This window comes from Cygnus olor, chromosome 25 (assembly GCF_009769625.2).
Source record: "Cygnus olor isolate bCygOlo1 chromosome 25, bCygOlo1.pri.v2, whole genome shotgun sequence".
Lineage (NCBI taxonomy): Eukaryota > Metazoa > Chordata > Aves > Anseriformes > Anatidae > Cygnus > Cygnus olor.
In genome coordinates, this window is record NC_049193.1 from 5,783,012 (window position 1) to 5,809,315 (window position 26,304).

The following is a 26,304-nucleotide window of genomic DNA, read 5'->3' on the forward strand; positions in this document are numbered from 1 at the left end:
CCGCTCGCAGCTGTGGCACGGGATGGAAAAACGGGGCCTCGGCTGCGAGCTGGCAACCCCCGGCACCGCGAGGCGCTGCTCCCGTGCCGTGACACCGGGCAGCCCGGCCGGCTGGGCTCCCGGCTCCCTGCCGCGGGCCGGGCTGAAGGCCGGAGGGGCACGGCTCCTCCTGGCCCTGGGCGCTGCGGCCCCCCTCAGGGCTGGCTCCCAGCAGCGCGGCGCATCGCACGCTTTGCTCTGGCTGCCAGGAGCCGCCTCAGGCCGGCCCCAGGCACCGCGCACCCCTCAGGGGCAGCCCGGGCGCCGCGCTCCCCACTTCCGGCCGCCCCCCGCCGCCCCTCTGAGGGAACACGCGCAGCCCCTCCCCAGCCAACGACACCCTCAGCAGCGGTTAAACAAGCCCGCGCTCCTATTGGCTCGCACTGCTATCACTCAAGAGATTGCCGCAGCCCCATTGGCCCGTGTCGCGAGGGCGGGAAGGCTGAAGGCGGGCTCGCGCCCTCCCCTTCCCCCCCCCCCCCCTCCCTTGGGTCTGCCGCCTCCGCGAAGGCGCAGGCCAGGAGCCTCCCTGCGGCCTTCGGCGGAGCGACGGCGGCGCATGCGCGGGGCGGCGGGGCGGCTCCGCGAGGGGGCCGCGCCGTGACGTCTGTGCCCGCCCGCGGCGGGGCGCGTGCGCGGGGCGCTCAGGGGGCGGGGCGAGCGCCGCGGCGCTGAGGGGAGGCGGCGGCCGGGCCGGGCCGGGCCGGGGCGGGCGGCGGCGGCGGCGCAAAATGGCGGACAGGTTCTCCCGCTTCAACGAGGACCGGGACTTCCAGGTAACGGGCGGGGGCGGCCCCGGGAACACCGGGGGGTGGGGGGGGCCCGCGGCTGCCCCCCGCCGGGGCTTTGTGCTCGCCGGGGGCCGCCCCAAGGTGACCCGGGGCCGGCGGCGGGCAGAGCCCGGACCCCCGGGGCAGCCCCCGGCCCCGGCCCGGCCTTGAGGGGGCCCGCTCGGGCCGCGGCCGGAGGGCGGCGGGGTTAGGAAGGGAACAAAAGGAAGGGGCCGAGCTGCGGCCGGGCCGGCTGCCCGCCGAGCGGGGCTCAGCGGTGGCCCGTGCCTTTTGTCCGCGGGCCGGGCGGGGGGGTTGGGTCGTCGGGCGGGGGTGGCGGTGCGGGCCGCGGCGTTGGGAGGCAGGGCTGGAGCCCGTCCCGGCGTCCGGGGGTAGCTCGGCTGCGGCCTTCCGTCGGGATGCTCCGGCTGCCTGCTCCCCTGGGCAGGCCGTGAGGGGACGCGCGAGGAAGCGTGCGTCGGGGGCGAGTGGCTGCGCCGCTCGGGTTGCCTCGGCTGCGGGGCGTCGGTGGGGCTTCCTAGCGCTGCCCTAAGCCTGGGACGGTTTCCCGTTAAATGGGGTTGAATGGACGGTTTCTTCGTTAAACAAAGAAACGTCTCATAATTAATAGCGAAATGGCCCGATTAGGCTGCGAAGTTCCTGTCTCAGGAGGCGGAGCGGGCCGGATCTTCGATTTCAAAGCGCGTTTCTTGTAATAGTTTGCTTTTGGAGGAGAGCACCCGGGAAGCTAACACAAGCGGGGCTTTGTAGGAGATAGCCAAGAAACGGGTAGGTTCTGTAATCCCATGTCGCCCAGCCTGTGCACGGGGGGCCTTTTGCTTGTTCTTGTTTCTGTACCTTTGTGGTCAACCTGCCTTCACGAAAAGTAATTGTAGCAGCAAAACCTGTTACTGTGTCATTGCGTTGCTCTGGTCATGCAGGGAGAACGTGCAGTGATGTCAGGGAGGAAACAGGGCTCCATTACTTGATGCCAAAATCTTAAAAGCTGCTGAGCATGCTCGCAAACAGTAACCCAGTCCCAACCCTGTTTCCCTCTGACTTTAGCAAAGGGCACTAGTTTTAATTAGGGCTCTATCCACGCCAAATGTCAGGCTTTCCATGCTTTTCCCATAGGCTAAAATAAAAGGTAGGGTTTGTTTTTGTCGTGGGGTAACTTCGGTGTTCTCTCTGAAAATTTGTAAGTGAGAAGACATTTTGTGCGTTAAGGCTCCTTCCAAGGGAAAAGGGGAATCGGTCCCCTGGGAAGAAACCAAGTACAGAACAATTTGGAGTCGGTTAAAGGCTTGCAGAGGACAGAACGTCAAAGCGATGAGTTATAAAAGAGCTGCTCAGATGGGAGGCTGGGGGCCCACATATCTTGGCCAAGGTCGCACTGGATTTGTGGGAGCTCGGGTGTCTGTGCAAGGAACCCTGATGCTCGGTCAGGCTAATCATTTTTTAGAAATATGCTGGCGGAGGAAGGATTTTTGGATCTTATTTTTTCTTCTTTCTTTATCAAAATCGCTTTTGGAGATGACTTCTGGCTTTTTTCTCCGTTTTTAGACCGAGGTGACTTGAGATAACACTGGTGTGGAGTAAAGGAAATAACCTGCTATGCTGAGTGTTTGCAGGCCTGCCGTGAAGGCTGCGCTGTAGCACTTGCAAAACCTAAGAAGAAATACATCTGCCTTTGTAGGTGATCAAAACCAGCACGCCCAATTGCTGCTCTCACAAATAAGATTCTCTGCCTGTTAGTGTGAAGTCATAAACTTGTACGTAGGCTCCCTTTGAAGGACCTTTTGTCGGGGTTAAGAAAGCTTTTTGTCACCCCATTTAGAGCAGTTCTAATTCTAAGCTTCGGCAGCTGAACTTTCTGTGATGTGACGGAGCATGGCTGTGAACGCGACCTCGTGTTACTGCTCGTCTGCTGGGACCGAAGCAGGCAGGACAAAAGGGAGACGGTGCTCTAAAATTACCCAGCTTGGAGCAGGGGTCGCTGCAGCATGGCGAGGGGGGTGGCGGCGTGGGAGGCTGCAGAGGAGGCCCTCAGATCTCATTCTTGGGCGATCTGCTTGTGATCTTGTGATCTGAATGAAGTAAAAGGATGTGTACAGCCTCGAGAGAGGGAGAGAAACAAAAGGTTGGGAGTAAAGCGTATGGGTCAAAGGAACCTTTTAGCTGTTTGGAAGAAAGACAGATGCCTTGGGATTAGCGATGTGACTGAAGGAAGAGAGCTGCTGGATGGAACAAACAGCGCTTCAGCCTTCTCTTTATACGTTGTCTGCCTTCTTGCTGCAGAGAAACTAGGAAGAGTCCGGGTTTGGGAGGGTTGGCTTGGCAAGGCTGTGAGCTGAGCATTGATGTGGGCAGGGGAGAGATGAGGTTAGCACTGCAGAGCTTACGGAGGTGATATTCTGGTTTCTGCACTTGTGAGATGCCGAGAGAAGTGGATTAAAGGTGAGAGAGCTGCTGATTGCTGCTCTTTCCTCCCGCGCACCTGGCTAAAGGAAGCTCAGCGCGATTAGGGGGAAGGCAGGGATGGCAACGTACAGCACTGGGGGAAATCCCTTCGGGAGGGAAAGGGCCTAAACCAGCGGAGAAGCAGAAGGTATTAACGGTCTGAAGTACACCGAGAGGGGTGAGGGGAGCCGGGCTGTAGAGCAGGGGCGTCAGCTGAGGATTGGAGAAACAGGGAGGAGAGGGGGGTTTTTCAGTAGGGGTGGCTGTAAAGAAAGCGGCAGAGGGAACGGCCCCGCTGTCAGGGGTTGTTAGGGACACTGGGAAAGAGCAGTGAGTACACGGATAAGGTCAGACAGCCTTAAGGAGAAAGGTGGTGGTGCGGAGTGGGACGAGGAGTGTGCGCTCCCAAGTTACTGAGCCCTCTCTGGGGCAGGGCGGGAGGAACGTCAGAGCTGAGCGTGGTATGGGAGTTGAAATTGCCAAAGGAGCAGGAAAAGGCATCAGAAAATCTCGCTGCAGTGGGGTGGTTAGGAGCTTTGCTTTTTGGTACGTTGTTGTGTTTTTTTGGTAGGATTGCCTGGCAGCCAAGTCCTGCTTTGGCTGTGTTGTGTACGTTTAGAAGCTGCACGGAGGGCACAGATCCTCTTCCCTTTTTTGCTGTGTGCTCCCGGACCCTACAGAAACCGAAGGGGAAGCCCCAGTGCTTTGACTGTGTTTTGCAGGTGCTGAACTCGAGGGCAGCCGCGGTGAAATGCGCTGAGCTTTGCTCCCTGCAGAAATACTTGATCTTTCCCTGACCAGGGCAGCACAGCAACTCGTTAGGGAGACTTGAGGCCATGAAACAATTTACTGAAGGAGGAAGGATGTTACCCGTCGTCCTCCTTTCTTAACTTACCATTTCCAAGCCTAAAGAGAAGTCTGAAGGCTTACCCGAATAAATCCCGACCTTCCTCCCCTCCCTGTAACATGAAGCGTTATTTTTCGGTGGGCCGCTGCCGGGCTTGCTCCCTTGGTTAGGAGGTCGCGCGAGCCGCCTGTGGCGGGGGGTCTGTCACTTGTCAGCTTCCGCGGTCTCCGTGCCTGACTGGCTTCCCCCCGGCGGGGACGAGCTTGTGAACCTCTGTAACTCCCGTAACTGTGAGCGATAGCTGTCGCCGGTGCTAACAGGGTGTTTTAAAAAGCGTTACTGAAAGCAGCGTAAATACATGAGACAGCTGCAATAAGTAAACGTATTTTTAGTGTTATTTTTGTGTAATTGCAGGGTTTTTTTTCTGTAGATTAACTAGACGGAGCTCCAAGGCTGAATACCACGGATGTCTGTGCGGCACCGAAATCTAGTGGAGCTCCCAGTTAGTCACAGATGTTGAGAAAATGTTTTGTTGCTCTCTCTTTCTCCTTTGCATTGTTGAAGCAGAAATATTACGAGCCATGTGTGTATATGTGTGCGATAATTTCCTCTTCCTACGTACATTGCACTTCCTTGCATCATTAGCCAGACGGAACACAGGCTGTTCTGCCTCTGGGTTTCTTCGTGTAGTCTGTGCCATGGCAGAACGCTGCCATGAAGCAGCAATGCCAAGTTCTCCAACCCAGCTCAAATTGTGGCCGGTCTGGACCTCGGTTCCCCTCCTCTTGCTTACGCCACGGAGACGGACAAGTTTTTTTCCTCAAACTCTCCAAGAGCTGCCCGAGCCCGTGGCTGTTGGCAGCCGCTCTGTGCTTCCAGCAGCCCAAGTCGGACGTGGGTTTCGCGCCTTGGCCTTGGCAGCCCGTCAGGCACACAAGAAGCGGGGCTGAGCTTTGCCTTGGGCTCGCCGGCATCTGGGCCGGCAGCACAGAGTCCTGCGATCCTCCGGGTTGTCAGCAGCTTCAGCTTCGCTTCGCGCCCGTTGCCTAAGGCAAACCTGCTTGGTTTTTGTAGCCTTCAGCAGGCCGGGGCTGCTCGCGGGTTGTAGGACGGAGTCGGTCAACGGCTTTTCTCTGCGCAGCAGGGAAATAAATAGGGCCGTTTTCTTTTGCCGCCTTGTGCTGTCTGGGAGGAGAGAAAAGGTAACGTGGGGGGATGGCGGAAAGAATAGGAGCGGAGTCACTGCAGAAGGTGATATCCCAAGTTGGGGCGACACAAGATCCCTGTGCCTGAATTTGCCTTAGATAAATGTAGCTGGGAGCAGGCCAAGAGGTAGCCCTCTTCCACGGCGTGCTTTCTGTCCTAAGAATTAATCTTTTATCTCATTTATCGTTAGGCCGTGGTTAAATGTCTGGTGTTACAGCACAGGATGAGTTCTGCTCTTACCCCCTTGGCAGGGCTCACCGACCCCTCGGGTGGGCAAAGCGGGAGCATCGGGACTGCGATTGATTTTTGTCTGCTTACGTGAGCATGGAAGGGAGGAGAAAATTGGGGGAAAATGGGTAAAAAAAAAAAAAAAGTAGATCAAATAGTATTGCTTCCAGTTCTAGAAGATGACAGGAAAAGCTGAACTTGGGCATGAAGTTTTGGAAGCTGCAGGGTAAATTAATTCTCTGTAGACCTGCTGCTTCCTGGGTTGCACCTTTCCCTACTACATTTTTTGCCACTTCTTTTTTCTTCTCTCGTGCAGTGACGTTCTCTGTTTGCGGCCAAGGCTAACTAGGTGGGAAAGGAAACTTTTGCTCTCTGCCTGACGAACCATGTCTAAGCCGTCGCAGCTTCTTGTGAGTCCCCCCCTCTTCCCCTGCCCCAAAGCAAAACCCTCCTGAGTGGTCTCCAGGCGCCTGCTGCATGGGGTCGTCAAGCTTTAGGACATGACCTGATCAGAAAGCCCAGGTGCACTTCTTGGCCAAGATTTCCGTGGTTGGTACGCCTCTTCCTGTTGTGCTCTTTTAAACTCAGTCATTCTTAGTACTTTCCATCTTCAGGCAGCTCTAGGAGTAATTAATTCCTCTGAGACTTTAACCGTTCAGAGTTTTAAAGCCAGAAGTCAATGTTAGGATGTCAGCTCTAAATATCTGGGTGTTGCTTACCTGTCAATATCCATCATTTGACCGCATTTTGAGTCCAGAAATGAGTGCTTGGCTACAGTATCTCTCGTGAAGACAACTGTTAGCAGCGAATGTTTTCCATTGGAGGTTCTTCCAGGAGTTTGTCCAAAGCAAGGTGTGTCTGCCTTTGTTTTTCCTTCAGATTTTTCCGTTTTCAGCTTTTATCTGTTGTTCCTTGTTACGTCTTTCTCTACTGTGCCGAAATTTGTTCGTGCCATGCCCCCTGTGAGGGCATATATAACGTTTGTGTTAGCCCCAAGCTCTTCTGAGAGCTGTCACAGCCAGATCTCTGACTCCTGTTACTGCAGGACATTTTACTATTCCCTTTGCGTTGTTACGGCTTCCTGCGTCTTAACGCTTTCCAAAGCCTTCGCTGTGTGACTGGAAGACTTGCATGGCAGCGCCTAGAACACTTCCCGTCTGTGTAACACGCGGAGATAACCATCTTTTTTACTACTTTATTTGCCGTTCCTTTTTACCCGCACTTGGGTTGCGTTTCTGTCCTTTCGGTGCTGCGCGGAGCAGGCGCCAGCAGCGCGGGTTCCTTTCGGTCCCAACCCAGGTCGCTGGCACGCGGCTCGGGTTGCTCTGTGCAAACGTGTTGTCCGTGTTGTCGCTCGCTGTTCGGCAGGCTCCATGAGCTGCGGATTCTGTTGACGGTTACTCTGTTTTCCCTGCTGGCTGTTGATAAAAATGTTGAATGGCAGCGAGCCTCGTGGAGGGAGCTCGAGTCCATCCCGCGTGCTCCTGAGCGAGCTGTCCTGAGATGTTCTGGTGTAGAAACAGTCCTTTAGCAAGTCAAACACCATTTATTTTGTTTTAAAAGACGCCACTAGAAATACTTGCAAGCACGTGGTGGTAAACCAGTTGGACCCTAGACAGTAAATGGGTAGCACCCATCGGGGCATTTTCCCTTTCTCTTGCTTGAAAGTCCTTGATGGTGATGAGGATGTGGGTGCTGGAAGCTGCAGCACCTTCTGTGTCACTGTGTTAAGAAGAGGCTAAGAGAAAACTGGGGGAGGTAGAGCAGTGCTGATGCTCCCCAGTACGGGCGCTGGAAGCGTCGAAGAGCCGAACAGCATCCTTCGCGCGCGGGAGCAGATTTAGAGCTGGCATTGGTGGTGGCAGAAGGAATCCGAAAGACGTTAACTTGCTCTTGGTTGGTGCCAAAGTCTGCAAAGCAGAGCGGAGCAGGGACCTGCCTCTGGCTTCCACTCCTTGGACGAGCTGTTTATCACTGAGCTGTAGGACATGCTTGAAATGGGACAGCTCTAGCGAGGTGTTTATATGCGCGTTTTTGTGGTTTAAAGCTGTGACCTTAAAGCTGTATCAGTAGTCCTGAACGTGCTCTGGCGGGTGTTCTTTCAGTGTTTTTGGACTTAGCGGAATTTTGCCATCAAAATTAATTTTTAGGTAGCTAAACAAAAGGTGCCTTCAGCATCTCGACGTGTAATTACAAGGTGCTTCTTTCAAAAGTTGCCAATTTAAATTCATATCCAAATCGTGATTGCTTTTGTTGTATTGACTCGAGAGGATTTTCTTTTGAAGTACTCGCAAAATAATTGTGTGTTTGCCTAAAATGTGGTTTTGCTGCCGCTTTCACAAGATGTTGACTGCAAATATTAAGCTATTTCTGAGGGTGTGAAGGTGTACGTTGTCCGTACCTACACTTAGGTTGCTTATTTACAGGAGGGGGACTAGGGAAATGACTTACGATGTGCCGAAGGCAGTGAAAACACGAGCTGTTGTTTGTGAGTGCTTTACCTCTGCATTGCTGGAAAAGGAGCACTTCAATTTTTTTTGAAGTCTTTGCAGTCATTTCAGGAAACAACAGGGGAAAAGAAAATGGTTTTGTTCTGGGAAACCTTAACAAAGGCTTTCCAGGTACCACGTTGCTTTCGTATCACTACTTGTAATTTTATGGAACTGCTTGACTTTTAAAAGTGTCCAAGAGAGCTTCCTGTGCGAGCAAAGGGTTGGATGGAGTTGTCTTCGTAAGCGTATATTGGCCTTCAGAATGCATCTTCACGGTGCATAATGAATATCCAAGAAACACTTCGAAGCTACGCTTTGCAGGAGTTGTTTTTGAGTTCTCTGGATGGATTTCTGAACATCACCACGGTTGTCTGCATCAATTACGTTTTGGAGATTTTCCATCGTGTGGAGTCATTGGGTCCCGCTTAGCTTATAAGGGCAGCGTGAATTACCGCCCGAGATTCGCAGTCAGCATACGTTCGGCAGTATGGATCGTGCGGAGAAATTAGAAACCCGTTAAGTTTTGATTGCGTGCTGTAAACAGTTGATTAGCCGCGGTGTGCCCGACTTGGTTTTCGCAGCTCCCGCCTCGGTTCTGCGTTGGCTGGGCTCAGCGGGGCGGCTGCCCTGTGCTGGAGCCCTGCACACAGGCCGAAGGGCCGTGCAGGCGGACCTGGGCACGCGTGGCTTTTCTCCTTCCGTCTGTACCCGCAGTCGGTTTCTCCCATCCCACGGAGCTCGGGCTGCGCGAAGTCGGTGGCTCCGCACCAGGCGACCCGGCCAGGAAGGCTTTTATGAGAAAAGAGCTGGAGGCAAAGCAGAACGCGATGTGAGAGCCCTGTAGGTTGTGCTTTCCTCAACACAGAGGCTGGCGGAGCCTTTGGTTTAGGCGAGAGTGCCTGGTGCTGCTCCGGCAGGTCCTTTCACGCGGCTCCACCATGCCCTGCCTCGCTGCAGCGCAGCCGGAGCGGCAGAACTTGGGCAGCCTCCTGGCCTCCAGCCGTCCCTGGAAGCTGGTGCTGGAAGTTGGGCTGCCCTGTCCCCTCCCAAGCATTCCAGCTCCTTGTGAGAATTTTAAATGTAATGGGATGGCTGTTTCTGGGGTCACTGAGGCTTTTTCTTTACCCAGGAAGGTACCGGCTGTGTGCAGGCAGGCAGCGAGGGTAGCGGAGAGCTGGCGTTTGCCCAGATGTGTTCGGGTGCTGCTCCGGCTCGGCTGCTGAAACCTCCCGTCTGCGCTGCCCTCGCCCAGGACGGCTGCAGGAGACGTCCGCTGCGCTTCCAGTCGCACGGGCGGACCCTGGAGAGTGGAGCAAAAAATGGTGTGACTCGTAGCTAACTAACGCGGTCCGCCCCGGCTCTAGCTGCGCTACGAAATGGCCTTGTCTGTGGGTGCCAGCGGCTCTTCCTAGCCATCCATAGTGTCTCCTCTGCTATTTTAAAACAATGCCTCGAGAGCTTTTGGAAGGTGGGAGTGTGTTTCGTTAAGTACTTTAAAGTGGCATTTTTGGGTAACGACACCCACTCTGGTGGTTTGACACAGTATTTGGAGAATTTAAGGTTTACTGAGAAAATTCTTAGATAGATAGAATATGCACAGGTGGTGCTAATTTGCTTTAGTGTTTTAAAATTCCATTTTCTAAAGTAAATGGACTATAAATATTGTTTTCTGAGTCTTTCTGATGTTCCACCAGTGTGAAAACTTAATTTTTGAACACGCTGTGCTCTTTTTGAATGCAGTTAAAAATCGTGATCATGCTGTGCTCTTTTCCAGTGCATTTAAGAAATAACGAAGATGAGTATAGTGAGGCTTTTCTGCCAAGTTCTTTTCTTTAGATTATGTGCACGGTCACGGGAACGTGTTGCTGTACACCATCCTGAGCTGGAGGAAGGTAAGCGTGGAAACAGAGATCGCTTCGGCTCTGACATCTCAGCGACCGCGTCCTGCGCGTTCCCTCCTTGGTCACCGCTGATGTTAGCGCCCTTAGCGCAGACGTGTGGTTGTGTGCTGGAGTCGTCACCTACGTAGCTGTGCTCACAGTTGTCTGTGTGAGTCTGGAGCAGGCAGGATTTCCCCCAGGTGCTCACATCGTAGGCTCTTTGTCTCCGATTTCTGTTGGGTTTTGTGGCTTGCATCATTTGCTTTTACATTAGCAATAGTGTTCGTGTAACTGAGCTCTCTTGTTGAGCAGTAACTGGAAGGGCAGCTGAACGAAAGCGTTCTGAAAGAAAGCCATTGCTTGCACATCTCCATTGTGCTCCTCTTTTGTTGTCGTCGGCTGCTCTCTCCGCTGGAGTGCCGCGTTGAAATGTTCAGCCTAGCTGCCGAGCTGTGGACTGCCACACTTACTAGATGGGTAACGTACAGCTGTTTGTAAAAGAAACCACTAATTTCCTTCAGGAATGTGCACCGCATGGGATGCGCTCTGCAAGCTGACATCTTAATATCCTCTGTGTTTGGACAGATCGTAAAGAGCAGTCCGATAATTAATATCCAGGGAGGTCTAATAGCCTTGAGGCAGTCGAGTGACTCATCCTCCTTTCCTCGTGGTGCTGATGCTGTAGGTGACTTAGAAAACGCAGTGCTCGGAAGTCTGGCCTGGTTTTGGATCCACCCTTCAGGAGCAGGGCGAGAAGGAAGGGGAGAGCATGTTTTTCTGCCTTGTAGCTGTGAAGATGCTTTTAGAAGGAGTTTCTTTCCTAGGAAGATCTGTGTGTCCTTAGATGCTTTGTCTTTGCCAGCCTTCGTGAGAGCCTGCCTCGTGGAGATGACCAGCTGCTGGCTTACAGGGGCCAGGGTAAATTCGGGGATGCCCAGCTTGCCCTGACAAGTGGGCGTAAAACACCAAATTAATTTCACTTGTATCGAGCCGTTTATTGGCAACAATTCTTGGCGCTAAATACTTTGGGTTGGAAGTGTGATTAAATTGTTAACATTTGAAATTATACTTGCCAGGTCTGACTGCTACAATGTTTGGGACCTTGGGAGAAAGAAACGAGCAGCAGTGCTCTTCCCCTCTGGCTATTTCACTCGAATTGTTTCAGAAAACCCAGTGACCGTTTAGTCTTGGACAAAATGGGACTAACTGGGCTGGAAGGCCCAAGTATTTGCTGCCCAAGTATTTGCTGCCCAAGTAAGGGAGCATAACGGTCAAAAATCCCGCGTAGAGGCAGCTTTTGCTAGTTGATTTTCAAAAGCTGTGCTCCGGACTTGATAGCTTAGCGTGCGAGGGCTCCGAGACACAAGGCTTGGCTGAGAGCTTCGTGCACGGATCCAACGGGGAGAGGAGGGGAAAGGGAAGGGCGCGGGGCTGCGAGTGGCCGGGCGGTGGCTGCAGAGCTGAGATGATGCCGCCAGACGAAGCACAGGCTGCGGGCGTCTTGGCTCCCGGAGGCGAACGCAGCAAGCCCAATAGCTGGCGTGCGGTGTGGTGCGAGTGCACGGGCGTTAAAGGCTTGCCCTTGCTCCTCATCCCGGCAGTGAAATGCGTTGGATTTTGGGGTGATTGTAGTGACGCACCTGGCTGGAGCCTTCTCTGCGGTACGGAGTGCTACAGGTAGCAGAGAAGGATGCTGGAGTGGAAGCCCATTGTCTTACTTGCCCTGCTCTTTCAGGATGGGGCTAGCAGGTGCGAGGAGGCAACGAAAGCAGCGCGGCACGTCTTGTTTGACAGCGCCCGAGCCGGGAGGCCCTGGTACAGCCCTGGAACTGGGGGCGCCACGCTCAGCCCTGGGGAGCGCGCCGCTGGAGCAGGCAGGGGCCTCGTCAGCTGGCAGGGCCACGATTTAGCATCTCTCTGGGGCAGTCACATGGGGAAGATGATTTGGGGGAAGGTTTTGAACAAGCACTGTGGTTTTTCTTTTTTTTTTAATGTGGCCATTATTTGATGATCTGGTGTCCATTTGGTGGGGATTGAATTACTCTCTACGCTTAAAGGTTTCTTCTGGAGAGAGAAGCATTGCTCACATCTGCAGAAGATGCAGATTAAATTCATATTAAAATGTGGTCTGTGCTTACAGTTCTCGTGTGCCAGAAACGTAGTTTATTCTCAACAGATTCAACATTTAGGTTTTAATTAATAGTTAGATTTAAATGTTAAAGTATTTTGTCTCCCTCTGATTCATTGTCTTAAGACACAGCGGCACAGAAATGTGAAATGGATCCGTTCGATGTGCCAGGTTGAGGAACTGGAAAACAAAGGCAACAGATTGAATTCCCCCCAGCTTGTTTCGGAGCCAGCTCCAGGGCCGAGGAAGCGAAGGGACAAACTGTGCTGCCTCAGCCCCACGGAGTCCCGGCTCCAGAAGGCCTCCGATCACGCGATGGCAGGCAGCACCGCTTTAGCGAGGGTTTATTGTGGCAGCAGGAGCGAGAGCCCCTTCTCTGCTTGCTCCTTAGGCGCTGTTATGATGAATACGCTCATAGATTTGACCTCGGCGCGACTGCTGGGTTACCTCCTGGCTCTTTTTCCAGGGTGAGCTACTTGATGGCAGAAGGAAAATTTTTCCTTTGTTTGCTTTAAGTATTGAAAAAGAATGCTCTCTGTGATGCGTATTGCTTTTGGTTTGGTTTGGACACTTTGTTACCCTGGTGGCTTAAATTGCCAGGCGTGGAGCAGACGACTTCCTAATATAGTGAGCGCGGTGTCGGCACCCCCCAGGGCTCGGCGCACTGTGTGCCGACGGAATTCGCGTTACCCAGGGGTTTGGGGTGATGGTAAGCACCCTGCCTGCTTCCACACGTGAGGCGTTTGTAGTGCCGCTACTTGTAAAAGCGGGCAGCCCAGCTCCACTCCCATTACCGGTAACAAAGCCCCGGAAGTATACAAATATATAAAATAAAGCCCCAAGTATATAAAGTAGATAATAGTGAGATCCCTGGGACTTGGAACAGCTTTGGTTGCTTTCTGGCTTCTTTGCGTTTGTCTCTGATCTGTTCAGTCTCCTGCATAGCTTCTGGGAGGAGACTTTTTTTTTTTTAAGCGAAGACAAATAGAGTTGTAAAGCCCCAAATCAGCAAGGTGTGCTTTCAGAGTGGAATTGACCCTTGCCTTTTTAAAAAATAATTTAAATGTGTTGGCAGGCAGTGCACAGAAGGAGACGGTGAGTAGGCAGAAATATTTTGCCAGCTCCAGGTAATTTAGTTGGCATACTCTGAGCTATCTGCAGGCAGCAAAATCACATCGTGAAATCAATGGGGGAAAAGAAGCCCATGACTTGCCTTTTGCTGGGAGTGTTTCAGGTGCTCGTTACCTAAATGTTTTGTGGGTTTCGCTTTTGTACATGAAGTTTTACTAACGTGCCGCAGCCGACAGCACAAATTCAGCAGCAGCATACATGCTCTTGACTGCTTTCGTTCTCTTGGGTGCTGTTTTGGGGAGGCTGGGCTTGCTGACTTCACAACACATCCGTATAAGCTGTGTACAGCTGTGTTGAGCCCATCTCCAAAAGCTACCGATTTTTGTCGTACACGGCTCAAATACTGCACGTGCACAGTAAGTTTGCCTTTAGCTTGCTTCTCGAAGGCTGTCTGAAAAAGTAGTCTGGTGGGAGCGGATTGCTGCCTGCAGAGGAAACCCCGAATCTGCTCTGGGGACATGGGAAAGAACCGCTGGGTGTAGAGCGTGGCCTGGGTGGGCTGTCTGTGCCCCGCGGATGATGGATAGGGCAGAATTTCGGGTGTCAAGGCACATTTTCTTGGCAGCAGGTTTCTGTCAGGATGTTCTCTTGCAGATTTGCATCACTGGCTAGGAACGCCAGTTTCAGATGATTTTTGGAGGCTGTTGCCTGGCTTGTAAGCTTCCAAGAGGCAGTCCGTTACGGCTGTAATTTGCTCTTTCTCATGCTGGCTTTCATTAAAATTCTTGCAGAAGGAAAAGTTGGTGTTGGTGGAAAGGAGGAGAGCAACAACATGTTTCTTTTGGCAGCCGTGCGAGGTGTTCCTGCTCAAAGAAATTGCGGAGCTGGGATGCAAGTAAAAATCCCCACGTGTTTGGTACTGGCTGAGGGCTCTGGTGGCACTGGGAAAGGGGCGGTGACAGCCTTTCGGGGGCTGCATGGGGCCGTGACACCGGGCAGTGCCTGGGGGAGGTTGGGAAGCCGCAGAAGCGGCCCCTTGCTGGGCCTGGTCCCTCCAGCAGGCACCTCTCTGCTTTGTTTTCGAGCTCGCAGTGGGCAAGTGGAACTTCTTTCCCCCCCCAAGGTCTGTGTTAGCTGTGGCGGTTGTTAGTGGTGCGTCGTGAACATATCGAATGGCCAAAACCGGTTCACAGCGTTAGCAATTTCAGGAATTTGAGGCTTCTGAGAAGCTCCACCAGAGACGTGGATTTCCTGAGATGGCCACTCGTGCTGAGGGTGTTCCAGCACCGGTGGCTGCTCTCCAGGACTCCGGCTGCCATTTGCTTCCCCAGCTCGGGAGCCCCTCCGCTCAGCGCCTCGGAAGGACGGGGGGGTTCGGTTCCGCCCTGCAGCGGGCACGTGGCACTGGTCTCCGGCTGTCGTCGCTGCTGTGCTGCGCTCACGTGGCCTGGCAGGATGGGGCCCGGGGTGGCCCCGCTCAGAAATCAGCGATCTGAAGCACATGTGGTGTGCGTGTGTGGGAGCTAGGTGTGGCGCACAATAACAAGAATCCTACTTCCTTTTCCTATCCACGTGGCCACTCTGTGGGACTGCAGACACCTCGTGGGCTGCAGCTATCTTACGGAGTTGATCCAGGAGTGTAGAGAAGCGAGGGGCTTGGATTTATCGCTACCTGTAGCCTTTTGTTTGCCCTGTGAGCATCTGCACGCTTTATTAGTGTGCTGTGCGTCTCTCGGTCCTCCTTCCTCAGACGTGTTCATCTGTTTGGCCGCTGCCACTTCTGCGTAGCGGCTTTAGGTACCGCGCTCAGAATGCTCCTGCCTGGTGCTTCTGGGCCAAGCATCCAGTCTGCAGGCTGGCTTCGTGGCACTGAACCGAACGGCTCCTGGTGTTGGCGGTCGCTTGGGCTCACCCAGCGCTGTGCGGGGCGCGGCGAGGGCTTCCTGCGGTACTGCTGTGGGTTTTGGTTGACTTGAGGTGCGTGACATTACACATATGCTACAGGCAGTTCGGATTCCTGATGCAAGGAAAGCCTTGCTCTTACTTTAAAAAACCAACCAACCAACCAAAAATCCCAAACGAGAAACAAACCAACAACACAAATAAGCAAAACACAACAAACAGCAACAACCAAATGAACCAAATAACAAACATGCAAAATAAAAAACACCCCCACAAAAAGCCTTCCTGGAGCTGGTGGGGTCAGTTCCTTCTGCTTCTTGTTCTGTGTGGTTTTGGCCAGCACTGGTGCTTGTGGTCAATGTTTCATAGACTTTAAAACAAAACAAAATGAAAATAAACAACCCCCCTAAAGTGTTGGCATCTTAATTTTTTGGTATTTTACCAACTTCTATAACTTGTGATCCTCATTCAGTTGGTACAGTTGGGTTTCAGAATGACTTTTTTTTCCTATAGCCTACATACTGAATAGAGGCTGTATTTAATTAGTTTATATTTAGCCAGCAAAACAAATATAAAATCTAACGTGCACAAGCCTGTATCTTGAAATGACACCGCGGGCAGTGTGTTCTGCTGTACGGCTAACAGTTTCCTTCTCTTACAGGGCAATCACTTTGATCAATATGAAGAAGGGCACCTGGAGATAGAGCAAGCATCTCTAGACAAGCCTATAGAATCGGTAAGATACATACTTATCATCATCAAGCCACCAAAAATTAGGCCGTGATCGGATGGTACTTGATGTGAATGCAGTCAAATTGGTTAGGAGCGGGCTCCTTTTTGAAAATGACAGTGCAGGGTTAATTGTTGTGGTGAATTGCATGCCAAGATTAAGTGGGCCAGGGATTTAATCTTTAAGTAGCTCTCCCGAAATTCTAGGTAACTTAAACTTTAGTTCATTGTGGTATTTCAGAACTTATTTACAATAATACATTCACTTGTAGACGCTTATTTCGTTCTTTATGTGTTTTGTTGAAGAATCAGTATAATTCTTATGTGAACCTAATGGAAGACCGTAGTAAAATGTATTTTGATTCTTTATAGTTTTTAATTTCGGTTTAGTACCGGTGTGTTAAAGAACAGCGTTAGGATGACATCCGGCAGTATGGAAACATGGATGCATTAGCGTTAGTATAGCAGCCCTTCCCCATCAATCTGAAACTGTGCTGTGAGTTTCTTTAAAGTATTTTTCATTTTTTTTAAAAAAACAACTCCGAATTAGGTATGGAGAGTACAGCCAAAAGATGGGGAAAATTAAGTTTTGTTTAGTTTCACCTTTTTAAGCTTTTTGGAGCTTTTAAATTTTCCTCTCTGCAAAGCATCTTCTGCTAGTCTCAGGCATGATATCTTGTTCAGCCTAAACTTCACCCGTGAGTTTGGCACTTAGCTTTTGCTTTCAATTTAAATATTCATTTGCAGTTTCAGTACAAGAGGAAGAAAACTGGTAGAGAACAAAGGAGGGTTGCCCAGCAGCGTTCTGATTAAGACTAGTTTTTTGTTAGAGTTAGAACTTCTCAAATATTTCTTTTCCTGGATAATAATTTTAAAGTTTCTTCATGTTAGCGTGCACTTAGAAGAAACTCATTGTTAGCAAAAGATGAATATATATTTTCATTCGTGTGTAGGTTGGTGTTGTGTGTGTTTGTGTGCGTGTTTAGATGTTTACAAAAATTTACACAACTTGGGGTGTTCGACATTTTTCTTCCGCAGCAGTTGGCCCATATTAGCTAAGCAGCCATGATCTGGTTTGTATTGCACGGTCTGCCTTTTTTAATTTCTTCTCTAGGGTTTCCTTTCCCCCTTCTTATTTCTGTTCTTCTGGTCCAGTGAACACTGCATATAGTACCTACTGTCTTAATGTGCTGGCATGATGCTAGATTTAGGCATGGCAGTAATTGATGACGCATGAGATAATGCTGCAGAGATGGGAATTTGTATTCAGTGTTTTCCTGAATACTTTAATCTTATGTTGTGACACGGGGATTTTAATTAAAATGCCAAGCTTGTTTTCTTGTGTAGATATAATGAGAAGTACTTGTGGGTATCCTATCTACTCTGTGCCATGTTGGAAATTAGCATTTACAAAATAATTAAAATACTACCTGCAGACTAGCCTGGTTATCTGCTTTCTAAATATTTTTCAAACAGGGGAATAGAAATGGTCGTAGATAAATCTTTATGGTATCCTGAAGGAATTGATGCCTACTGAGGCCTGTAAAGTCTGAACGAACACACAGACTCTCAGTGAATCTTGGATCACCTACAAATGTAATCGTTCGTTGCAGTTTGATTAATGTTGAGCTGTGGCAGAGAACTGAAATTAAATTACAGCTTTAGTATCTCATTCATGCATGTATCACCATCCAAATATTGTGGCATTATTCCTGTTACTCCAACTTCATTGTAGGTTTTAATAGACGCAGTGTAGCCTTATGGTTAAATTTGAAAAACATCTGATGGAGAGGAGAATGGTTTACCCCTTAAGAGAAGAAAAAGTTAAAACCCCCAGTTCTTATTTTAACACCCCCCCCTTTTTAAATATCTATTAAGAGAAACAAGCATTTGAGGAGAAAAACCCTTAGCCTGGGACACTGAACTTTAGGAAAAAGTCACAGAAATGATGAAATGTGTGTTCTGCATTGTCACATCCACTGTGCTCTGTGTTGGAGCGTGCTGGAGCTGGCTTCACGTGCTAGTCCCAGAATTCAAAAGCTGCAACTGCTGCACAGTGGCTTGGCTTTTTCCCTGACTTGTAAACAAGCCTGGTTTTAAAAAGAGCCATCAGAAACAAACCAGTTGCTTTAAAAATTTTCATTATCTTTATGAAGTACGCTGTTGATTCTTGAAAGAAAACCTGTAGCTGGGAAGCACAAATAATTGTCAGGTTTCCTGCCACCAAAGACAACGATTTTGCTCCCACCCTTGTAATGACCCATGTGCTTTTGAAACTGGCAAATTGCACACATTAAAAGGAGTGGTTTCCTTGTCAGAGTCTGGTGTACCTGTCCTGCGAGATTTTTCACTAGGAGAGTGGTGCTCACGCTGCTTTTTCTGGCTTCAGGTATTTCATGCTGTTGGCCCACCCAAAAGTGCATAACATGCTTGAACTGAAATTGAGAGGGAAGGAGTAAGTACAAGTATATAACTTGCAAATGCCACACATCTAAATACTTGCAATATTAACATTTATTCACAAATTGTTTTGTAATCCTTAACCAGCTCGCTGTTAGTAATTCAACTGACCTTTACAAAGGAATGAATCTGCTCTTAGCAATGAGTAAGAGCCTGTTCCACATTGTGGAACTAGTTCGGCTGACAAATGTCTTTGTGCAAAGGAGGGTGTTCAAAACAATAGCAGATCAAAGCACTTCCCAGGTGAAGTTTAAAGTTCAGTTACTCCACAGATCGCAGTGGATCAAATATATTCTCTTAAATGTGCTTCTTGCAACTTGTCGCATCTCTTTAGTAATATGAAAGCTCTCTAAAGGCTAAAGGCAGCTTGCATTTGGAAATCCCACAGGGCAGAGGGTTTCGCTGGAAGCACTTGTTTGACTGTCACCGCTGAAGTGAGATCCATCTCTGCAGCATTATCTGTTGAGAGGTGCTGACTGTACTGCTACAGCATGCAACTCAAAGGTGGCTGGAAAAATAGGTTTGGGAGTCTACAGATCATTACAATGTTGAAATGTGTCCTCAATTAGCGCACTAGGATTTTGTTCCTGTGGAAATCCTGCTTTGTACAGCTTGTTTAGGCCAAAGATGTCTGGACTGAAACATGCGACTATAACCAAAGTATATTTATGGAAAACAGAGCTGACACGAGCTAGTGGATGTACGTAGCCTAAGTGAGAAGCCAGCTATTTTCCATTACGAAATTGAAGAAAGTATTTCCTATCAATGAACTCTTCGTAGCTGCAAAGACGGATATTTATTTTTCCCCCGCAAGTAACAATTTTTGTTGTTCTTCTGGCTTGAAAGATGCTGCACTTACACTGGCTGGTCATGTCAGTGGAACCACTGGTGTTTGGTGTCCTTGAAAATCAGAGCACTTAGCCTTTCATTGATTCAAGAAGCTGCATGCGTTTGTTTAAAAATATTTTAAGTGCACCGAGTTCAGGTTTTTCAAACGGGAAGTCACAAAGTATTGCAGCTTTCATAGAATCCAGATTTTCTTCACGTTAATTTACTTCTACTTGTGTACTGAATCTTGCTGTGAATTCACGGTTTTCTTTGTCCCAGCAGTACAGATCAAGTAGGAGATAGCGATACACCCTTAGAGCCCCCCCAGGACAGCAGCTCTTTCCCCCGCAGACCACATGCAGAGTGTCAGGGAGTCGAACCAAGCCGTCATCGTTGCAGGTTGGAGGCGAGGCTGCGTATCATCCACTGATCCTGGAGCTTGGTAGCTTGTCCTCGTCATCACTAACAAACGTCCTTTCCCTCTCTCTAATTCTGCTCAGTCACACGAGGAGGTCCTTGCCCTGCGCAGGGTTTCAGACTTCAGGTGCTAGGTGCTCGAAGATCCCAGGCCATTGTAGACGTCTGCACGAGCTGAAGTTGGGTTTTGTCGCACTGTATATCTGTACGGATCTGTGGACTCCGCTAGTTCCAAAGTGTAATTTGATGAGGCTGCTGATTTGACATTTAGCAGTAGCCATATGTGGACAGCGCTATAAATAATGTGCTTCTTGAAGCTGAATGGTGTAGCATTACTATTTGGCTTTTCTCTCTAGTCTTCATTGTGTCATCTGTAGTGAGCTATAGGTTTTGTTTTGGGAATCTTTTCAACCTCTTGTTTGCATGGGTTCACCCGGTAGCATCCAATCCTTGCTTATAGATTCCTCAATACACAGTCAGCACAGCTTACAACCCACTCAAGAGGCGTATGGTTCCTGCCGATGCCGAGCCGAACAATGCGAACGCAGCACGCGGGGTGGCGTGGGCATCGTACGGAAAATCTGTACTGGGCACAACTGGTGTTGGTTTATTCGTAACGCAGCTCGATCCACCTGTTGCAGATTCTCTCCACATACAACATCATCAAACCCTTTCAGTTCTCGTATGCATCTTTTCATCATACTCATTTTTTTTTTTCTATTGGCCGGGACCTTTGTCAGAAACTCGTGCTGGGGATATGGTGATACCTGGGAAAAGTGAGCAAGGGCACCTGGTCAGGGCGCAAGACGGGGAACTGGGGAAGCCACTTTGAGCTGTTCGAGAAGGTCACTTTGCAGAAGATTTTACAGAGCAGCTTAGCCAACTCCCCCGAGCGTCTGGTGAAGCGTAGACCTTCACGTTTCTGACGTGCCTTTGAAAAAGTTGCACTAAATCTGCCGTGCGAGGTTCCCCGTCTGTAAATAGAAGCGATTGCCTCTGCTGAAGAGCTTCAGTGTGCTGAGAGTAGTGCAGGGAGGTGTAAATTGTTGCATCGGGAGCCTGCCAAGGCACTCGGCGTTACGCTGAGCATCCTGCCATCCGGGGCTAGCGGTGTGCAGCGCTGCTGCTGGAGAGCCGGGAGTAAGGCTGGAGTAAGCTTGGAGTAAGCAAGAGCTCCTTTGTTCACCCGGCTGCTGCACATGAGCTCTGAAGTGAGAGCGCAGGCACCGAGGGCTGGCAGCTCCGCTCCGATTTCCTGCTGGGGCTGGGGGCGTTTTTGTAAACCACGGCAGCTTTCTGTAGGAAAACTGCTGCAGCACGAGGGTAGGCTAGTCAAAAGGCACGGCAGTTCTTGACAACAGCAGGAGGCTTGGTGTAAAAGAGATGTTTTTTTCCTATGGGAAAGAGTCCACGCTTTTACAGAGCTTACACTTAAAAAATGTAATTGGAAAAAAAAAAAGGCAATCAGCGGTTGCAACACTTGCTGCCCCGTGTCAGTTTGGTCCTGCTATCCCCAGTTACTCGCCAGGCTGTCAGAACAGGTCTCACATGCGAGCCTAGCAATGCTGGCCTTCCAGAATTGAATTTTTTAGGGTAGCATTTACACTGAAGAGCGTTCCTGCCAGCCTCCCGCTGTGAGAGGTCTGTGATAGGGCTTTGAAATGCAGGAAAAAGGTAGGACGTGGTTAGAAATCGTCATGAGCAGACAAGTGGCTAGGTCCCAACTTGAATGTTAATACGAAACTCTTGGGGTTGTTCTCCTGATTCAGTGAAACAAAGGCGCTCCATTTAAATTCGGTGATTTTTGTTTTTAAATCAGCAAGTTTCACTGCTTAAGCAAACAAATGGAAGCGATCGGGGAGAAATGCCCCCTGCCTGGGAACCGAGGCACGATACTGTTCAGGCCTAATTCCAATTTTTGTCAAACAACTTGCGACCATCCTCTTGAGTGGTTTTGTAAAAGTGGTGCTAATGTGTATAACCCTTCTAAATTTTTCTTTTTTTCCCTTTAACATTTGTTTACCCCTTCACTGTGTCAGTCACAACACACCGCTCTTGAATCTCCCAGCTGGTCTTGACTTGTTGAATTTATTTTATGCTTTCACTCTTCTTTAATAAATACATTACTTGCAAGCAGTGAATTGAAAACAAAGCAAAAGAAAAACTACCATTAGTGATTGGACAGTTTCTTACTTTGTGTTACATTTAACTGTTCTTTTGACAGCCCAGTTTTTAAAGCCAGGTTCGTATGGAAATGCTTTCACTCCACTTGCACTGCTTTTGGAAATAGCATACTGCTTCATCTGTCTGTTTATTTTAGTGCATTCATAACACAACACAGTCAGCACAATGTCTCATCTCCACTTAGCAAAAGATCGCAAAGTACTCCTTGTCCTTTTTTGAAAACGCAGCCATTTTTGTCAGCATCAGCTTTTAAAATCTGATTCAATGATCCTTTGTCAGATAGAGTTGACGTGCTAATGGTAGAACAATTAGTGCGTTATCCGCAGGCCCTATGAACTGGGGCCTGCTTTGCAGGAAGGACCGTGGGGTCCCTGGGGCCGTTACATAGCGGTCTGCAGCAGATATGGCCCAAGGTAAGTTTTCCTACACTTCCACCCCGGTAATCTCCGTGGTCTTTGTGATTGGAATACATATTTGTTCGTTTTTCCTCTTATTGCATACGCTGATTTAAGCTTTTACAAGCAGACATTCCCTTACTTCTTGTTTGATTTTTTTTTTCATGTAGCCCTAATTATGTCCTGGGGGAGAGCCAGGCGTGTGGGAAAGATGTACGCTGGTGCCTTGGAAAATACAGCGAGACAAAATGTCTCACTTCACTGGTGTATTGGAAAAAAAATGAAATTTATACTCGATAGGATGTTTTTTGAGGAAAAATGTCTCCATGCAGCCAATATCTTTGGGAAGATTGTGTCTTTCAAGCTGATTCACCAAAGTTCTGCAAACTGTGTGGTCATTTTCTTCAGTGGGGAATGAATGGAAGGAATCACTGCTGTTCTGATTTCTGTTGATGACTTGGTTATTTAATTACAGAAACATGCAACATTTTTTTGTACGGTTCCATGTACCACTCAATGTTATGGATTCACAGCCCCTTGTGATTCAGGGTATTTCTGTGATATCCTGAGTTGTGGTTTGTGTAATGGCAATTAATAACCAACAAACATATCTGGTTTCATTCTTGCCTTTTTTTTTTTGATTAGAGGGTGGGCACGTTCCTACCCAAGAGCCCATCTGTGAGGAGTTGTCAGTTGCTCACCGCTAGTGAACAGCGGATCCCTCAGCTTGAGGGTCATGAGGGCGCCGTTGGCACTCCTGGATTTTGTCATTGGGAGGAAGAAAACTTGCAAAAAACCAAAGCAAACAAACAGGAAAAAAACCAACAAACCCACCCTGTAATGAATGCCACTCCGAGCCCTGTCCAGCCTTATTTAAAAGCTGACACTTAATTGCTGCCTCAGTACTTTTCCACTTAACTTATTCTGAAATAGCCTTTTTTTTTTTTTTTAGGAAGATGAGACATTATGCTTATTGTTTCCCCTACATGCACTAATGGTTCCTTGCTGTTAACTTATTGCTAGGCCTGTTTCATTCTAACATCTTAGTATTTTTGTTAGTTTACATGTGAAATGCATCACCCAGTCTGTGCTTGAGCTCATTTTATTTAATTGATTTTATTATTTTTTTTACTAACCTCACTGTTTTTTCAGTTTAATATTGGCTGCATGCTAGTTTATATATATATATATACATATATAAAAAACCCAATCAAGTGTAGCCTGGATTTTGCTATGATTGTGTTTTGGTTTCTAGTGGTGGGGCAGTCTTGCACTTACAACTTACTCAGTATTATAAAAGCCTGACACACAAACAAAATGACTAAACACATTGTAGATTTTCTTTACAAAAAAAAAAATCTTAAGTGGTGCTGTCTAGGTGATGGATATGATTGTATAAATAGCTTGATTTTATGCTTTTTACTGTCAATTTTTATTGGTACACTTTATTTTCTCCCACATTGCTTTTTTTTATTTTTTATTTTATTTTAAACATGATGCACAAAAGTTGCCCAGCACACCATCAGAAAGTGACCGTCCCCGATACCCCGTCCCCCTGGAAAAAATTCTAGCCAGCAATTTTTGACATTTGTCTTTCCCTTTTATTGGGCATATATTGCCTTTTCAGTAGCATTTTTTTGCATGCATATATATGTAGAAAATCTCTTGCTCATCACATGTTTAAATGTCAGCGGGAAGGGAAGAATATATTATTGGAATATTTTTGGTTTGTTTTCTCTGTTCTGTCTGTCAGGATAATATTGGACACCGCTTACTCCAGAAACATGGGTGGAAGCTGGGCCAGGGATTGGGAAAGTCACTGCAGGGTAAGTCCAGCAGCTTCTGTCTGAAACATTCAACACCGGCTTCAGTCTTTAACAAAATTATTTCTGCTTTTTGTTTCTAGATTAGATTTTCTTTCCATTATTAATATGTCCAAACAAATGCACTGTTGAGTTTCATGTTTAGCAATTTGCGAGCGGAAGCTGCCGCCTCCCTGACCGGTGCAGGTTAGACGTGACGTGTGCGTGGTGTGTCCCCGTAAGGTCGCCGCGTGGGGCCCTTCTGGAGGGAGGTGACTTAACTGCCTACTCACTAACAGGTAGTTGTGCAGCTTCTGAAACTTCGTGATACTCTGCTGGCTGGATGCTGTGATATTAAAGAACTAAAAGCACAAACCAGTTACAGTGATCTGTCTGCATGTTTCACAGCGGTGTCAGAAGCCATTGGAAGGCAAGGCAAAGGGCCCACTGGTGCCTGAAAGTGGTGGCAGAGGCTCATGTGGATGGGAGAGGCTCGTTTCTGGTCCCTCCGGAGGGCTTCCAAGGGTCTCCTTACTTCTCTTACCCTGCAGGCTCCTTGCTAGGGACTCAGCAAACCTCCCTAAGACGCCGTAGCGCTAGTGGAACCAACACACCCAGCCCTCGCTCTGCCCCACGTCAGAACTCTTCCTGGGGTGCCAGAGATGCCCGATTCGAACTGAGCAAATAACTCCTGGTTCCCGGGGTGGGTGGGCTGCCCTCAGCTGGGTTGCCATGAGGAAAGCCCCAGGTAGCTTCCTACCGCCGGAGTAGCTGCCTGTGTGCTTGGTGTCTGCCTGTGACTCCTGCAGGAAGGCGCTCGGCGTTACCGCAGGTGTGGGACCATGCGCCCAGGCTGCTCCTGTCGAGACCTTGTAAAGTGTTTGAACCTCAGCGCGCCCCGAGTTCCTCAGAGTAACTTGCTCCTGTTCCCATAGCCTTAGTCTGAAGACCTGGGAGCTTGTAATTGGACTTCCCTGCCCCTACAGTGACCCCATTAGAGACATAATGTCTGTGCTGTGGAGGACTGTTGGAGAGGTAACGAGTTCTGAGCTCTGGAAATGCATATTAATCTCTTGAGCTAAGGCGCTCTAACTTCTCAGACAGGACTGCACTGGTGGTTAATGCTTCTCGCTTCCTCTAACCTGGTTTCATGTGAAATTCTCCGGTTAATGCATGGCATTCTTACGGTCCTCTCTGCCCCGTGCTGGTGCCAAAGCTCAGGACGTGGTTGCAGTCATCACCTCTTAGGCTTCTGCTTTGGCATGGCATTCACTGGATGTGTAATTTGGTCTGTTTTCTCTTTTGGGTGCCCCGTATTGCTCTGTGTGTCACCAATGTGGAAACATGGAGGCTTGAAAGAAGCTAAAGCCCTCTCGCAGCCCCAGCCGGATTCGGAAGCATGGCCCCGAGGGCACCGTGCGAGCCCTGTCGCAGGCACTGACCTAGTGAAGGAAGTGGCAGATGACTGCACAGGGCGAGAGGTGGTGGCACTGTGTCCCGAGGCTGAGACCCAAGACTGCCCACGGCAGGGTTCAGGCATTTGCGTTTTGATATTTGTCCAGCCCAAGACTTTTTTCCCACTGCACGTTTCGGAGCGTTGAATCTGTGCCCTGTCTCATGTATTATCGAAGCTCGCGCGATTTGAACCGAGTGGAAGCTGCAGGCAAGCTGCTGGTACAGCCCGTGAGGGGCTTTCTGCATTCCCTGCATTTTAAGAGAAACGCGGGAGCAAGACCAGCCTGTCTAGTCTGACCCGAGCACGTGCTGAGGCTTTCCTGATGGAGGCTTTGCGGAGGGTGCAGGGATCGTGCGGTGCCTTCACCTTCGGGCAGGGCAGGGCGCTGGGTGCCACAGAGCTGTCGAGGGCGCTCCCCTCGGCTGCCAGCAGCCAGAGCCTCTGATGTTGCTGATGGTCACTCTGGGAGTGCTTAATTCATTATCCAGTGACCTTAATTACGTCATTGTCCCAAAATCCAAATACAAAGTGCAAGGGGGGAAACGTTTGCATCCAATTTTAATCTTGTTCTAGGAGTTTGAAGAGTGAAGTCACTTGTTGTGCATTGAGGATAGAAGAACAAAACAAAACCATTTTCCCTTCTTCAGAAACATCCAAGAGATCTCTAAAGAGGGTGAACAGAAAATGCAGAGCCTCTGTGCCGTGAACCCTGCTTGTTTCGAGCTGTGCTTGAGCCTCAAATTATAAACAGCCCACGGGCGATTTGATACAGCGGAAGTAGAACCACTTCAAGTAAAGTTTTGCTGCAGATGTGTTATCTGGCCTCCTGTATCTGGCTGTGGAAAACCTTTGCAGCAAGCCCTCAAAACTGCATTTGGTTTACACGTATTGAATTGGGAGTACCTTCACCTTTTTCCCCCGCGTAGTTGACGTCAGTTAAGCAGGAAGTTGAGCTCAGTGTGCTTATTTTCATCGTTGTGCAGCTTTTAAATCTAGCTGTTTGTCTGTGC

At 49.4% G+C, this 26,304-nt stretch overlaps 1 protein-coding gene across 7 annotated transcripts in view; it reads left to right on the forward strand.

Annotated features, from left to right (window-relative positions):
- Window positions 1-678: 678 nt before the first annotated feature.
- The window catches only part of GPATCH8 (G-patch domain containing 8), a 56,091-nt gene continuing 30,465 nt past the window's right edge, over window positions 679-26,304 (forward strand). For 2 of the 7 annotated variants that reach the window (XM_040537158.1, XM_040537155.1), the window contains exons 1-4: window positions 759-815; window positions 15,685-15,759; window positions 21,682-21,699; window positions 23,790-23,862. Coding sequence is in view for 1 of the 7 variants with exons in the window: in XM_040537154.1 (XP_040393088.1) it covers window positions 771-815; window positions 15,685-15,759; window positions 23,790-23,862 (193 nt within the window). In the remaining 6 variants the exon portion in view is untranslated. Of the gene's footprint in view, window positions 816-9,491; window positions 9,511-15,684; window positions 15,760-21,681; window positions 21,700-23,789; window positions 23,863-24,773; window positions 24,874-26,304 lie in introns of those variants that run through there. The other 5 variants (XM_040537159.1, XM_040537154.1, XM_040537162.1 and 2 more) reach the window with 5 other exon arrangements.